This window comes from Saccopteryx leptura, chromosome 3 (assembly GCF_036850995.1).
Source record: "Saccopteryx leptura isolate mSacLep1 chromosome 3, mSacLep1_pri_phased_curated, whole genome shotgun sequence".
Lineage (NCBI taxonomy): Eukaryota > Metazoa > Chordata > Mammalia > Chiroptera > Emballonuridae > Saccopteryx > Saccopteryx leptura.
Window position 1 is genome coordinate 29786890 of NC_089505.1, and position 16210 is coordinate 29803099.

At 38.8% G+C, this 16210-nt stretch overlaps 1 protein-coding gene across 1 annotated transcript in view; it reads left to right on the forward strand.

Moving 5' to 3' along the window:
• Positions 1-6768: 6768 nt before the first annotated feature.
• Positions 6769-16210, forward strand: part of SGK1 (serum/glucocorticoid regulated kinase 1) — a 123991-nt gene continuing 114549 nt past the window's right edge. The window contains exon 1 of the mRNA XM_066373178.1: positions 6769-6859. Coding sequence (XP_066229275.1) covers positions 6791-6859 — 69 coding nt within the window. The 5' untranslated portion in view covers positions 6769-6790. The remainder of the gene's footprint in view (positions 6860-16210) is intronic.

Sequence of the window (16210 nt, forward strand, 5' to 3'; positions counted from 1 at the left end):
GAAAAGCCAAATCAAATGGGAAACACATTGACTAAAATGTGTTTAATCATTTACAATTTCTGCCTTTTCACAGTTCAAATGACTTTTGGTTGCACGTAACTTTCCAAAGAAGCCAGCTTCTCTTCAGACTGTTATTATATATATTTTTAACTAAGAATCACTTTTCCCAATCCATCTGGGAATGTCTAAACTTTTCATCCAACTCCTTATAGATAGATCTCTTTACTTTAGGAACTGATGGAAAAGTTCATGTATCTCTTATAATTCAAGTTCAATCAAATTATTCATCATACCAGAATTAGGTTTGGATGAGTTTATCTCTTTTGATTAAGCAGGTTACTTATAGCTTGACTTTGTCATGGTTCAGTGGATGAAGAGTTGAAATGGAATGCTGAAGTCACCTATTCAAAACTGTGTGCTTGCCTGGTCAAAGCATGTATGAGAAGAAACTACTCTGAGTTGATGCTACTCCCTGCCCTTTCTCTCTCCTTTCTCTAAAATCAATAAATAAAATCTTAGGAAAAGAAAGGATAAGAGAAAGAAAGAAAGAAAGAAAGAAAGAAAGAAAGAAAGAAAGAAAGAAAGAAAGAAAGAAAGAAAGAAAGAGAGAAAGAAAGGGAAGGAAGGAAGGAAGGAAGGAAGGAAGGAAGGAAGGAAGGAAGGAAGGAAGGAAGGAAGGAAGGAAGGAAGGAGAAGAAAGAAAAAGAAGAAAGAAAGTTATTTATAAGCTCTGGCTGGAAAACTCGGTTGGTTAGAGTGTTGTTCTGAAGTGGAGATGTTGCCAGTTCAATCCCTAGTCAGAGCATATACAGGAACAAATTGATGTTCCTGTCTCTCTCTCATCCTCTCTCTCTAAAATCAATAATCTAAACATTAAAGAAAGGTTACTATTTCACTCTGTCCTTTCTGCTAGATGGAGAAACACAAGAGAATTTTTGATTTTGTAATCAATAATATGGGGACAGTATAGAATCATAGAAATGAGTAGCTGTAACACCTCATGCAAATTTGTTATATAAGCATTATAAAAATAAGTTTTTCATTTTATGGCGCACATAGAAAAAGCCGAAGATCATGCTTACAGACCGGAGAAAACCAGACTCTGGTACAGGCTACCAATTCCCCTCTAATGTCTCCTCAATCAATACTAATCACAATAGCCTACTCCATCACATACACAGCTTGGTGACACGTTGACAGGATCAATCCTCCCACACCATGGTTCATTTGTGCTGTACCTAGAAAAATAGCTAATGAACATATTTTGGACAAGTCAACTTGAAAATATGACCTTCTTTCCTCAGTTAAGGAATTATATTAATTCTGATCTGAAAGGCTGAGTGTGAAAAAAAAATGAGGGGAATCACTAAAAATACAAAGAAATCACATCTTATAAAAAGGCTATAAAATCCATTATATCTAGAGTTTCTCCTTCATTTCTCAAAGTCATTAAGAAGGCAATCCAATCCATAGATAATAATGGCTTTGTGGAATGCTCCATTGACCTGTTCTCTTTGTGCCTAGTGACCATGTATCTGTGTGTTTGTGTAGGGCTGTGTGTATCCGTATATTTGCCAGGTCTCCATCATAGAGATTTATACAATGGTCAAGTCTTTGTACAACACTGAAAATACCCTGACTGAGGAGACCAAAGATCACTATCATAAGGTCAAAAAGGAGTTCAAAAAATATTTTTTTTTCCTTTGAAATGAACTGTCTTTACAGATTCTAAGTCCTTCGTATGGTTTAAACAAAGGAATAGAAATGAATGCATAAATGTGAAATCTGGGAAAGCTGTAAAATTCACTGTTTATGCAGAATGAATTATCACTAATATTCAAATGAGCAATTACTAACAAATTGATTCGTCCCCTTGGGCTACATGTTGTCACACTGCCACAAGAAAGAGAGAATTTCTTTATGCCTTTGTGTCCAAAAGGGTTATGTCATAAATATGTTTGGTAATATTTTATAATATAGAACCAATGAGAGGAAAAACAAGACAAGAAAGGTGTGTGGGAGGATACCAGCGTGGGTGAGCAGGCCCAGGTAAAAAGCAAGTAACAGATAGAAGGATTCAGCATAAATTTTTAATCAGCTGTTACATCTTCTCTTGAACTGAGGAACAAAATTCTGTAATTCTATGTAAAATGTTTCAGGTAATAGAGATAAACACAAGTCCCATTGATTCGATAATCTGGCTAAACAAATATCCCTAGAATTGAATGCCTTAAATATAAATGAAATGCTACTATCAAATTGGATTTGCCAAGACAGAAGCCGTTCTTTTTAGTGGTGTGTTATCTTTCTTATAAATGTAATGACTTGCACATACTTGACATTCAATAAAAAGTGTCAAGTCAGTTAACACTGGAAATGTTTTGGTTTTTTGACCTGTTTGCCAATTAGAAGACGGCTGATAAATAATGTCTCTCTAAGAAAGCTGTATATTTTTAAAATGAATGACTGGTTTTTGAACATAATGAGAATAGAAACAAATTACAAGTATGCAGCCGTTACTTAGTCTCATCTGTAAAAGGGAAGACCTGCTATTGTTGTTTGCATTTTTTCCTGCAAAATGCCACGAATTCCTTCTGGTATGGATTCTTTTTTTTTGTATATAATTCTTTCTCTCAAAGAAAAAATATAATGCATTGATATTTTAAGTTGGGTTTTTCTTTCATAACCTTTTCTTTGATATTTGTGTGAATTAAATCTAATTTGGTTAAAACAAAGGATTTTAATTTTTTAAAAAAGATCTTGCACATGTATAAAAAGAACCCTAGAATCCCCAATTAGCTTTCCTAATTACTAATTACATACATCACTCTCATTGTGTCTAGTTGTATGCATATGATTAAGTCATCCAGGCTAAACAGAATGTAAGATATTTCTTATGATGTAGTCTATTTGTGTCCTTTTCTCCTTAGGGACATTTGCCAGTAGACAGATATCTTATTTTTTATTATCTCTTGTATTTTTCAGATTGCAGTTTTAAAATGTTTACATTCCATTCAACAGCTAAATGCATCACACAAAACACATTAGTCTAAGGAAAGATAAACTTTCTAAAAAAAGGTATCACATCAGTATATATCTCTTGTTTTCATAAAACTAAAATGTAACATTATTTATTGCTTCATAAGGCTCTTTCATATATAACCTGGTACTGACAATTGCTTTATGAGGTCATTGGGATGCATTTTAACAATACTGTTGGGAGAAAAAGTGAATATGTTACAAAAAAAACAAATAAAGATTCAAGAGCTTCTTTTCAAAATTAGAGCTTTCCACTAAAACGATGTATCCTTCCAGGTTTGCAATGTCATTGAGGCTTAAAAAATAAATGATAAGGATTCAGAGTCATTTGCTTTAATTAGTACTCAGCACATTGGCTGTGAAAGTTTACTTAATGGTTTAAAAATTTCAAAAGTATTTCGTGATTCTTACAAATGATCTGGCACTGGTATCATTGATGTTAGCTCTACATAGCTTTTTGTTTAATTTGAAAACCATTCATTGAGCACCTAGCATGGCCCAGGTACTCTACTATGTGTGGGGGTTATGAAAATGAATAAGGATGTTTAATGTAAAAAGGAGGTAAGTCAATAAATGAATAAAATTAAAACAAGTTTAATGTGCAAATAAGATGTTGTCAGAGTCCAGGAGCTATTATCTTTTTTTTGCCATAAGCAGTTGTCTGTTTTCCTTTGTAAGTATTAACAGACCTGGTAAAGGAAACATTTACTGAATAGTAGCCACTTCACAAGTATCTGCAGGTAGCTTTATATATAAAAATAGAGATAAGAGTGAGATAAGAGATGCCTCCTTTTCCCTGAGTAGCCAACACACTGTACTTGACACCTCTCTCTGTAATTGCAGTGACCAAAATATAGTCCAAAATATTAGGCTACCTGATCTGCTCAGAACCCCTGTCCTATGCTTCTTCTTCATCTGGCCAATCTCTACTCATTTTTTAATACTCTGCACTAACATTAGCCCTTTGAGGGAAACAGAGAACTTCATGAACCTCTCTGACCCTCTCTAAACCACCTTGCCACCCTTCTAAACCAAGATAAGGTTAATGCTTATGTAATATACATACATACATACATATATATAATAATATACATACATATATATACATATATGTATGTATATATAAACATATATGTGTGTGTGTATATATATATATATATATATACACATGCGCCATTCTTACCACCGTGTTTCTTCACTAAGTTGTGAGCTCCTTAGTAACAGAAACTACCAATATTTATATTCACAGGACCTTCAATATGATTTAGCATAGACTAAGTGACAGTGACAGCATCTCAAAGGGGTGGTATATAGTGGAAGGAGGAATAGGATTTAATTATAAGCTTCTCCTTTGTAGATTCTAGTAACTATCCCTTTTTCACCCCAAATAAACATGCAGTACTTAAAACCAGTATGCACACTAGGCCAATGTGGAATCAGGACGAGGCCCCTAGCACCCGCTTTCCACCAGATGCTTAGTCCCGCCTACATGTCACTCCAAATCAATAAATCCCTGTTTAAAAACTTTGGGAGGAGAGACAAAATGAGGAACTGGAAAGAATTTGAATGGCCATGATTTCTATTTAATCAGGTCTATTAAACTTTAATTTACATACAGCAAAAAAATGTTTATGTATAAATTTTGATGAGTTTTGACAAATGCATACTTATATAACACCACCATAATCATGATAGAGAACATTTTTATTATTCTAAAAAAATTCTCTTTTTAACTACTAGAATTTTAAATAAGTTCTTTAGAGAAACCACAAAGCCTATCAATGTTACAGATTAATGTATTCTTGTATCTTGGACAACTTAACATATCTCTCCAAAATTAATAGTTGATTTTCCCTTGGTTGTAATGCCATCATTTGGTTACATTTCACTTTTTGGTGTTTTTTTTTTTTTTTTGGAAGCCTCAAAGCATTTAGCGAATAAGAATTCATTATTATTTTAAAAAAAAACAACACCTGGGCTAACTATAGATATTTATATTCCAATTTAATGACACCAGTTCATCTCATCCGCAGTTAACTTGTGTGTTTCTCTTCTTACAAGAGACTGTCATAAATATTGTAACAATGTTAGGTAAGGTGTTTTTAATGAGCTGGCCATTAGTTTTATCAAGTAGGCATGAGCCTTGCCCTTATTCATCAATTATATATATTTCCTGAGGTGACTGTGAAAAGGCTGTACATGCTGGGAACACTGGCTACATTTGGATTGGACTTGATGGACGCAGGTAATGACACAGCAAATAAGTCAATGACTAAATACATGAATGAGTGAATGAAGGAATGAATGAGTGATTGCCTCCATTTTATGGGTGAGGTGCCATCTGAGAGGCACAGTGAGGTCAGGTGACTGGCAGAAAGCCACACACTGATGTCAAAACAGTGCCTGACTAGATGCCAACTTTATTTTCTTAGCTCTCTCCATTTAGCTATCAACTCTTAATTTTTAAATATTCCTATAAAATAGCAACATTAAAAAATAAAAATTGAAAAATAAGACACGCACAAATTAAATATCCTTTTTTTAAAAAAATGAATTTAATGTGCACAGACAACATGAGTAAGGATTTGTGGGGGGGCAGATTTTCACTTGATAAGAAGAATGCTTTACTCTCTTATTCACCAGTCCTCTTCCATTAAATGGACTCGATACTTTCCGGTAATGATCTTTGTGCATCTTCATAAAACACTTTACATATAGTCTACTGTGTTCTTTTTAAACAGGCTCCTGTGCTGAAAAGACACAATTGCTTCACTGTTGCTACCGGGTAATGACAAGTAGGGAGAGGATGCTAGAGGAGAGGCTCTCCACAGCCAGAGACCGTCCATTGTCACGCCTGGGCTTGCACTTTCTTTCATTTTTCTCCACATTCGGACAGATCAGGAACAATCAATTTGATTAACTGTCTATTGAGAGACTTTTTTTCCCCCCACGAATACGTTTCAAAAGAATCTGAATGAGCACGAAATAAAAATGGTCTGCATTTTATATGAAATTCTGATGTAAATGGCTCCTTATAACAAAAAAGAAAATAAAACGGCGATTAAAGTAGCCCTCCCGCGAGCGGTCAGCGGCTCTTCGGTGCGTCCTGGGCTGGTGCCCTCGCTCCGTCCGCCGCTCTGATATTCCTGAATCGCTGCGTCTCCCGGCCTCGCTGTCTCTCTTCCCTCTGCCTTCCTGGCGCGGCTCTCTCTCCCACCTTCTGGCTTTCTGCTTTTCCCTGCTCCTTCTCTCCGCTGCGCAACTACAGCTCCCACTGGAACTTGCACAATCAAGAACAGCTCTCTTCCCGAGCAGCCTCCAGAAGCGCATCACCTGGAGCCGAGCGCCTCGCTCAGCGCGCCCGCCGCAGAGCAGCCAGGTAGCTGGGGGCGCGCAGGGGGCGGCTCCTCCCGCTCCGCGGCGGCGGCGGCGGCGGCAGCAGCAGCCGCAGCAGCAGCGTTTCCCCGGAATCCGCCGCATCCCAGGGTCCTGTACAGTGAGTGATGCATGTGCTTCGGAGCAATGATGGGAAGAGGAAAGCCACTGCCGCTCGCCACTGAGAGTGGGGAGAGGTTGCTGCAGTAGCCGCTGCTGCAGAATGCGTGATTGAGGACCTGCGTGCGCCCCGCTGGCTTCTCCATCCCGCTCCGGCTGCATTAACTGGCTCCCCGGAAGGGCAGCCGGGAACCAGATGCACTAACCAGGCGGGTGCCACCGTGGAGCTATAACTGTGAACTTCCCACTGTGGAAAATGGTAAACAAAGACATGAATGGATTCCCAGTCAAGAAATGCTCAGCCTTCCAGTTTTTTAAGAAGCGGGTAAGGACAGGTTTTGTTTGTTTCTTTTGTTTTCTGCTCTTCTCTTAAATACATGCTCTGCCTGAGGTGAGCCTAAGGTTTTGTTGCCCAGCCCCGAAGGAAAGCCTTGCTGCTGGTGGCAGTGGTCCAGCCGTGAAATAGACCTGCTTTGATGCACCTTTGGGGTTGGTGGCGCCTGGGAAGAGTTGCTTTGGGAGGAAGGGTTGGACCGGGATGCCTTACAGAGGGTTTGAGGTGGTGATGGGAATTTCTCAATCGAAGCCACAAGATTACAGGCAGTTTCAAAGTGACTTGGCCTGGATACAGCTACGGCTCATAATTCAGGCGGGGACTAATTCAGCAGCGCTCTCTCTTATCTTTCAAGGGTTCAACTTTTTCACCCCCTTTCATTCCTTCCGTCTCGAGTGCTGCATTACCCTCCTCACTCGTGAGAAGGGGCAGCTCCTGGCTTCCCAGACCCCCTCAGCCAGGAACTTGCTGAGTGTATTCAACGTAATAATAGCAGAGGACTACAATGACCTTTGACAGGAATAATGGAACCCAGCCTCTTCAATCTTTTATTTCAAGTCACCTTAATTTTGCTTACGATGACTGCCTTTCTTTTAGAGAGTGCAGCGAGTGGCCTGAATCCAAGAGATGATAATATCAGGTTATGTCACTGTATGCATGTATGTCTTAAACTCCTTGTCCTTCCATTCATTGTATTAACGTTACATTGGTTATAAATGAGAAAAAAAAATAATTTTTTTTGTGATCACACTGAGAGCCTGCATACATCTACTGACTTTTATACTAGTGGGAGGTAAGAAATGAATACTTGTTTAGGGGCCGGTGACTGATACTCTCATGGAGAGTTTCTTAAGCAACAGAAGCTTCCTCCAGCCCCCAGCTGCCCCATCCTATTTATAACCGTAGGGCAGTCCCATCAAAATGGCTCTCTCCTTTCATTGGTACTCCATTCAGGTCCTTTCTGTGCTGCTTCTGATGCAGTCCTCCAGTTAACCCGCCAGCAGAACACAATGAATGACAGGCTGGGCTAGACTACCCCCTGCACTAAATGAGTAGGTCAGGAAGACAGGGCTGGAAACAGCATGTCGGGCCCAGCCAGAGGGCCAGCGCAGGCTTCCCACGTGCTTTTGGCTGAGTATGGTTCAGTAAAGCAAACCCTTACTCAGGTCTATGGGCCAAAACCCATATATTAAAATCAACACAAAAGCACCGTGGCTGCTGCTCATGGAGCCTGAGTGCCAGGCAAGGCAGGTCTCTCTAGCGCTGACAGCAAGTCCGGGCCGCTTCTCAGAGCTCCACTGTGTTTCTCGGTTTTCCCTGTAGCCCAGATATTTCTTTCCAAGGGAAGGACCCTTGGTGAAAAGTAAGTTCCAACTGCAAACAGATATTTTGCTGATAAGAGAAATGCCATAACCCATACCTCAATACTTAAACTCTTTACATCTCCTTTAATTAACTATTTGGTTGGTACTGGTGGTGGTGGGGAGGGGGGAGTGATCATTTAAAATCCCCCAGTGGAATCTGCAATTTACCAAGTACTTTTCAAGTAGATGTTTTTAAAGCTGTTTTTCTCGTTATGGTTGTTATCAAAATGTATTTAGTGATTTACTAATTTACCATCTGTTTGTGTTTTTCTATGCAAAAGCATAATTTACCACTACCCCTTCAATTGGTATACCTCTCTAGACTTTACATTTTGCAAAGAACTAGCCAAGGTACTGACGTCTCATATGAGTGCATGCCGAGAGAAAGAAGTGTACACCAGGATCCGGCAGGCAGCTGCTCTGCCTGAACCTGTGTCTGTCGTTTGCTGGAAGTAGGACCAGAAATCCCCCCTCCTGCTTCCCTTACTCCTCAAGGATGGCAAACTGAGCAGAATGTGACTGCATGTCAAGTCATGACATTCCCAACGATAAATTCGAGTCTAATCTGCTGGTTCAGATTGTACCATGACTTTTGTTTCAATTTTGCTTTTCTGTTTGCTTTTTATTTCAATTGATTGATTGATTTTGGAGAGAGACAAAAACATCGATCTTTTCCTGTATGTTTCCTTTACCGGGGATAGAACTTGCAACCTCTCCTTATTGGGATGATGCTCTAACCAATGAGTAATCAGGCCAGGAAGTTTTGGTTGTTAATTACACAAGTAATATGTAAATAAATGTAAAAACATTAAAACGATACTGATCTTCTTACCCAGTCTTTCTCCCTTCCCCAGAGGTAACTGTTGTTACCATGTTGGGGCCCATGTTTTCCAGACCTTTCCCATGCATTTACATACAAAGTCACAATCTAGAATGCCTTTGTTTTCAGCTAAGAATAGTTCATTTTCCCTATATTCTATTGTTAAAGTTGCATATATTTCTGCATATTTTATTTTTAACCTAGCTGGATAGTCTTGCAAAGTGAACTTTTTGTCCAGTGTTCACGTAAAACCATGAGTGGATCTCAGGGGAAAAAAAAATTGGTTTTTGTTGTTGTTTTTTTAGGGCTTACTTATAAAACTGAGGTTTGAAACTAAATTTTAATTACAGAAAGCTTATATAGTGCTTCCTATGCCTTGAGACATTCCAAAGGGAGCATAAGGAGCTCACCAAAAGAGAATAGAGAGCACTTGCCTCTGTCATTCATTTACAAGAGTAAGTGCAGCCACCATTCATTTATTGAGTGATTATTGTGTTTTAGACATCATGGGCCGAGTGCTTTGCATGCGTTATTTCATTTACTGTTCAGAGTAACCTTATGAATTAGGGGAAATTATTAAATGTGCAAAGTATGGCTTAGAGACCTTAAACAACCAGCTCAAGGTCACTTAGCTAAAACATAAGAGAACTAAAATTTAAATCTTGTCTAACCTAAAGCCTGTATTCTTAATCCAGATTTTTATTTCAGAGACCCCTCTCTTCCTTTTTTGCCTATAACAGAATTTTGTGGATTTTTCCAGTTAAAATTCTTATGCCACCACCCAATTTATCAGACCTCTGCAGGCAAGACAGGCATCTTGTAGCTCTTTCCCAAACTCCGTAGTGACAGTAACCCAGGCAGCTCTGGGGAACCTGGTTTTGAAGGACGCAGTCTAAAGAATTACAGTCCTGGTGCTGTGCCCCCAAAGCCTTTGGACTTGCGCTCTTCCTCCTCATCTCTTAAATGTTCAACTTAAATTAGCTTATTTTCATTTAGTTGAGAATCACTAAACTAAACTCAGGAAGAGTTCTACTTTATTCGCTACGTGTTAATAAACTAGCATGAGATCCTGTGGATTACATTTTATTCTTAGAGTCTCTAAAAATTCATTTAAGATGAATGGGACAATGTCCTTAACAGTTTTATTCTCACAATACAAGTGCTTCAAAAATTATTAGTTGTGCTAAAGAAAATCCATTTTCATGGATTTAAAGATTTTTTTTTTGTAATTACGATCCTTGCATTGTGACTCAGAAAACACAAACAACTAATATTATCTTCTATGGATTATCTTGATAATCCATTTTGGAAAAACAGTAGGTAAAAAAGACAACCATGGTTACATCGGCTTTAGTAAAGTTTCAAAGAGCACTAGACACACATAATTCTGGATTCGGAATGAATTTTAGAAATCCTCTCATTGGCCCTCTTCATTGAAAGACGAAGAAAGTGTGTGTCTAGAAGGTGAATCACCTACTCAAATTAGACTGGGGCTAAGCCACTCACACATAAGGTTCCACTTCCAGATGGAGTGAGCTTTGCTCTTCATTCTGCCCTCAAACAAATTGAGTGCTTTATGCCTCATGCATTTTTTTTTAACAAAAAGAAGGAACAAAATACACTTCTTGTCTTTATAGAACTAACTGCATAGTGACCACAACTTTGGCAAGACATTTCTGTCTTGATATAGTATTTTATGACTTTGTGAACAATTCCTTGTATTTTTTTAATAATAATAATAAATTTTATAATAACAATAATATCAATATTTCCAGGCACTGTTTTAAGAGGCTTAAGTATATTTTATATTTAAATTCTCACCAACAAACAAAAACACCCAAAGGTAGATACTATTATTGTCCCGATTCTACAGGTTAAAGAAACTGAGGTGTATGGAGGTGGGGGGACAAGCCTTACTTCACACAGCGAGTCAGTGGCAGAGGCAGGATTTGAATCAAAACGCCTGACTCCAGACCTCATATTCTTACCCACTGTCTACCCTGCCTGTTGGTGTTAAACAGTCCAGGCTGGTCAGAGGACACGGGAAAAGGTGTGTCTGTCCTCCTCCAGCAAGCAGTCTCCTTTCTCTAAAAATGATAGGGAACCAAGTGGAGGTTTTCAGCCTAGTCGTGATGTTGACTCTACCAGAACTGAGAAATGAAATAAAGCTGCTTTGAAGTGATTATTTTTCACAACTGTCCCATAGCCAGCAAGCAGCATGCCTTTACATTTTATTTTCCTTTTCTATTATTCTATTATGTCTGCTCAAAAACATCTGAATTGGAATGATAACAAAGTTCCTTTTCCTATGTGAAACCCTTGATGTCTTTTCAGAGGGTTCTAGCATTTATTGAGTGTTTCCTAAGGGTCAGGAATAGTTCAAAACACTTTAATAGTGTAATCCTCCCAATCACTCCTTTACGCCCATCTTACAGCCAAAGAAACTGAGGGCCAGAGGGGTGCAGTAATTGGTCCGAGGTCATAGTGCTAGAGACTTGCAGCCAGAATTCACATTCAGGCAGCCAGCTTTGGCACCACCAGTCTTCATGTGTGAACCACAGGAGTGAACTCCTGTGATGCGAACACCGCTGCCAGCGTGGCTCTCCCACTGGAACTGCCTGTGAAGAGGATCCAGAGAGGATTGGAGGTAGCAAGAGGCAGTAGCTATCGCCATGGAGCGACACAGTTCCCAAGGGACTCCTGAAGGCAGTAAGAATGTTTCCAACAAATCAGCAGTCTGTCTTAGATTTCTCCAAGATGTATTAGATCACACTTCCCAGAACCGTGGTGGTGACATCAGTGGCTTCTACTGTATGTTCTTCAGAAGTAGCTAAAATCTGAGCCATTTGAGTCTCTCTTGTGTACTCCAACAGCACAGCACATCTGTGAAAGCTTCATGTGAGTAAACGGGCCTGATATCACAGTGCAGTGTGACTGCAGCCATGTGCTGTGCTGTTGAAGCCCTTAAGGACAGAGAATGCTGTTACCTTGTTCACTGTATCCCTGCTTGGCAAACCACCTTTGATTAATGAAAGTGTAAATAAAATGAATGAATGAGTTCTTGTATTGATTTGCTCCTAAGTCACTGTGTTGTCCGTCCTCCACTTCCCCCTTTTTTGAAACAGATTAATGGCTTAGGCATCTAATGCATTTAGTTCTCTCTATTTTTGGATGTGAATTAGATATAAAGGAAGACTTTGAAAACTAACTTGAGTTCAAAGAGTTTGAACTTAAGATGCTTCTTCCACTTCCACCACGAAGCCTCTTAGGGTTTGGATGGGCAGAGCAGGGGTGACTTGTCTGGTTAGGTTTGGCTCTGCTGGGGAATTACCATGGAATGCAGGTGAGAAGCCATTCTCATATTGTAGACATTTTGTCACCTAAGTAGCTCTCCAGAAAGCTTTATGATAGTTAGGCTCTTACTATGCTATGGTGCTTGGGAAATATTTTTAATGAAAATTATAGACGAGTACTTTGATAGTTCTGGTTTCTGTTTTTATGAACTGGTATTGAAGCGCTGGTGTCATACAGTTGTAACACCGCAGTAAACACTAGCCTGATCTCACCCATGTTTGCTGGCCTGTAAACGCTTACTAAGACAAAGCGAATCTGAAATGGAAGAAAGGGGGAGGGCCATTGACATGCATGTCCCCAGAGGAGATTTCTATTAGAAAAGCATAGGGCTTAAAATTGTAGTGGAAATTGGATCAATAGAAAAGTTTAATTAGAAATTTAGGTCAAGCTAAAGATAGGTCACTAGAGGAAATAATGTGGAGGCATATTTTAAAGTGTGTGTGTGTGTGTGTGTGTGTGTGTGTTTAAATGCATAGCAGTTAATTATTTTGGCAGCAAACCCAAAAGTGAAAGAGTAAATATCAACAATCTTAACACTGGCAGATAAGAGGAAGACTCCAGGCTTTCCGGTGGGGTGCTGTTTCCTGCCTGCTGACTGAACACTGAGCCCCTAGCTTGTCGGCTTGTCTGAGTGTGAAACCGCTGCCTCCTCACCAACACTGGAACAAGGACTTATTCCTTCTATGGGGTTGAGGAAAGTTAAGTTCACAGGCAGAAGGACTATTGGGCCTCTCTAACTCCTTTCTATTGGGAAAGCAAACTGCTCTGGCCCTCAGCCCCCATGCATCGTCCTGGCCCAGAAACACAAAGGACATGGCAGTGGCCTACCTTTGTCCTTGGCCTAAGGGCAGGTGCACCCAGCAAGTGGCCAAGTTTCTCTAGCAGACCAGTCAGGCTGGCACATTTTAAAATATTACGTGTAGAAGGAAGAGGCACAGGAAGCAGGAGGAGGACAAAAGTAGACAGCAGGTCACATTAGGGATCTTGGCTTCCTTATGCAGCTGCTCTGGCATTTGGAGAAAAGATAATTATTAAAGCTTGTTTACTTTCACACCTATTTCTCCACAGAATTCTGTAATGATTTCATAAGTACTTACAACAGAAGAAAATGAACATCAAGGCTGTAACCAGGGTGGGAGGAGAATCTTCCCTTTGGTAGTGCAGGATGCCACAATATTACTTTAATTGCTTTCCAGAGCCTGCTGTGACATTTTCCTGGGAAGAGTTCACTTAGCTATTTTTATAGCATTGGGGTCACCTTGGTCTCTTTTCCCTTCCTGGGTCAGGGCATTCACCCAAAATGCCATTTGCTTGGAGAATAACTAGTCATATGGTTCTTTTCTTTTCTTCTTCTTTTCAATCTCTTTCTCTCTAAATCTTTCCTCATCACATCAAGGCAAAAGAAAGAAAAGCCTGAAGCAAAATACCCCTAGACTCATGCCTTAGAAAAAAAGAGAACTTGTATTTTTCTCAGCCAGTGGTTTCAGGAATATCTTGCCACCTGAGTCTATTAGAGTGAAATCGCCCAATATAGAACACATTGGCCATTCACAGATTTTAGTTTCTAGAAATAGCATGGTGAGAAGGTTCTCAAAACAGTTAAAACATTTTAAGACTCAAGCCTTTATAAGACCAACATTAAAATATGCCAAGGAAAAAAAAGAATTTCCTCTGAATGCAAATCTTTCTATACCAGTGTTAATTTGGGTTATAGTATAGAAAAAAAATGATGGGGGAGAAAACAAGGACTATATAGCTGTAACATTGGAGAGTATCAGGTAAGACAGGGAGGTTTGTCAGGCAAGGATATGTTTTTAAATGGTCGTGTGATAGAAGTGGGAAGTGAATAGTAATTGGGGAAAAATTGCTTCTCAATGTTATATAATAAAGCTTTAGGAGCTAGATTGAAAATGGCATGTCTAATATAGCACTTAAGAGCTTACCACGAACTAAGAATGATCTGCAAATGAAGTTCTTTAAAGACATCAACAGAGAACATCAAAAAAGATTTGCTTTCTCCCTTAACTACTTAACCTCAAAGACTGACTGTTAGTAGTAAGAACTAGAACCCAGCATGTACTGTATTCAAGGCCGTAGTTATCAGCTTTGACTAAGTAGCCATATCTTATTTGTCTATTAGTCAACATTTACGTAAAAGGGCCCACACCTTAAATCAGACATTTAAGAGTAACCTTGAGACCTGACCTCATTCAGACAAAATTTCAGAATGTGTAATTTTGTTCATCTGATATCTTGACAGTTAGCTCTTATGTGATGCCCTTTATTCTTTTCCAAAAAACAGAGCAATGAAAATTTATAACAGTGCCTTCCTTCCTAAAGTCATTATCTTTTAAACAACAGGTTCAGAATTAGTGCTGAAACTCCACCTGCCCCTTTTTTGTATTCACAGCATGAACAGCCAATATGAACTGAGTGCTTACACGTGACAGGCATTATGGTAGAAACGGGGGTATGAGAAATTATATTTTTCTTTATTCTCTGCATCTGCCCCATCCCTGGCAAGTTGGATCATATCTTCCTGTTACACACTCTTTATAGCTCCCTGGAAAAAAAAATTTTTAACAGCACCTGTCAATCTATAATCACCTATTGCTATAGGTATTTAATTAATGTCCTTAACATTAATCAATATTCTCTTGGACTAGGATCTTTATGAGGGCAAAAGCTTTCTTTCTTTCACTTACAATTATAACCTCAGGGCCTAGTCTCCGAGTGTTATCAATGCATTCTTGTTGAAACAAATAAAAAGATAGGAAATTATGAAAGTCTAAGACAAAGAGAGAAAAGGCATTAATCTAAAAACCCACCTAGGAATTAAAAATATTTTAAATTTGGCCTCGTTCTGTTTTAAACAAGGGCATATGCTAAGACTTTACGTGGGAGGAACATTTTTATTCTAAATGAGACCTCTTCTGAAGACATTGTCTTCTACCATTTACTGTTCCTTGTGAAGACATCCACAGAATAAATTCCTCTTAGAATTTCACAGTAAAGATTTTTTCCTTTCCTGAAGGAAACCACATTTAGCATGATATAATCCCACACAGTTGTCTCAGTTGCCAGGAAACTCAAAGCTAAATTTAAAGGTAAATTTAGTGAACAAATTAGAAAAATCTTTAGAAATAAGTTCTCAGTTGCTGAACTTGGTTTTAATCTTGTGTTTTTAACTCACTTGTTAATGTGTATCTCATTGTTAACAGCCTCTGATGTTTTTGAAAGCAATGTAAGCCCTGGCCTGTTAGCTCAGTTGGTCCCAAAACACCACCATTACAGGTTTGAACACCGGTCAGGGCACATATGGGAAGCAACCAATCAACTCCACAACTAGGTAGAACAACAAAAGAATGCTTCTCTCTCTCTCTCTCCCTTCCTCTCTCTGTCTCTCTAAAATCAATTAATAAATAACAAATAAAATAAAAAACAAAATTAATGTAGAAGGCATGTAATCAAACAAAAAAGCAAAGAGCAACCAACTTTCAAGGTCTGGTTGTAAATATTGAACGTAGACACTTACCAGCGTTGCTATGATGATGAACAGCACACACAGAAGAAAGGCAGTTTAAAAATGTGAAGTGCTTTTCCACTAGTTCCTCTTTTTGCAAATGCTTATCTCAGACCAGATGAAATTAACCTCTGGACCAGAGCTAACTTTTAAGTGTAGATGTAGTATCTCAGGTATACAACATAAGCCACTTGGACTCAAAAGTATAGGAATGTTTTGTTTGTCCCACCAACATTTAGTAGATTTCTCCAAGTTTTATCAACTGTACTAAGTTTATGTTA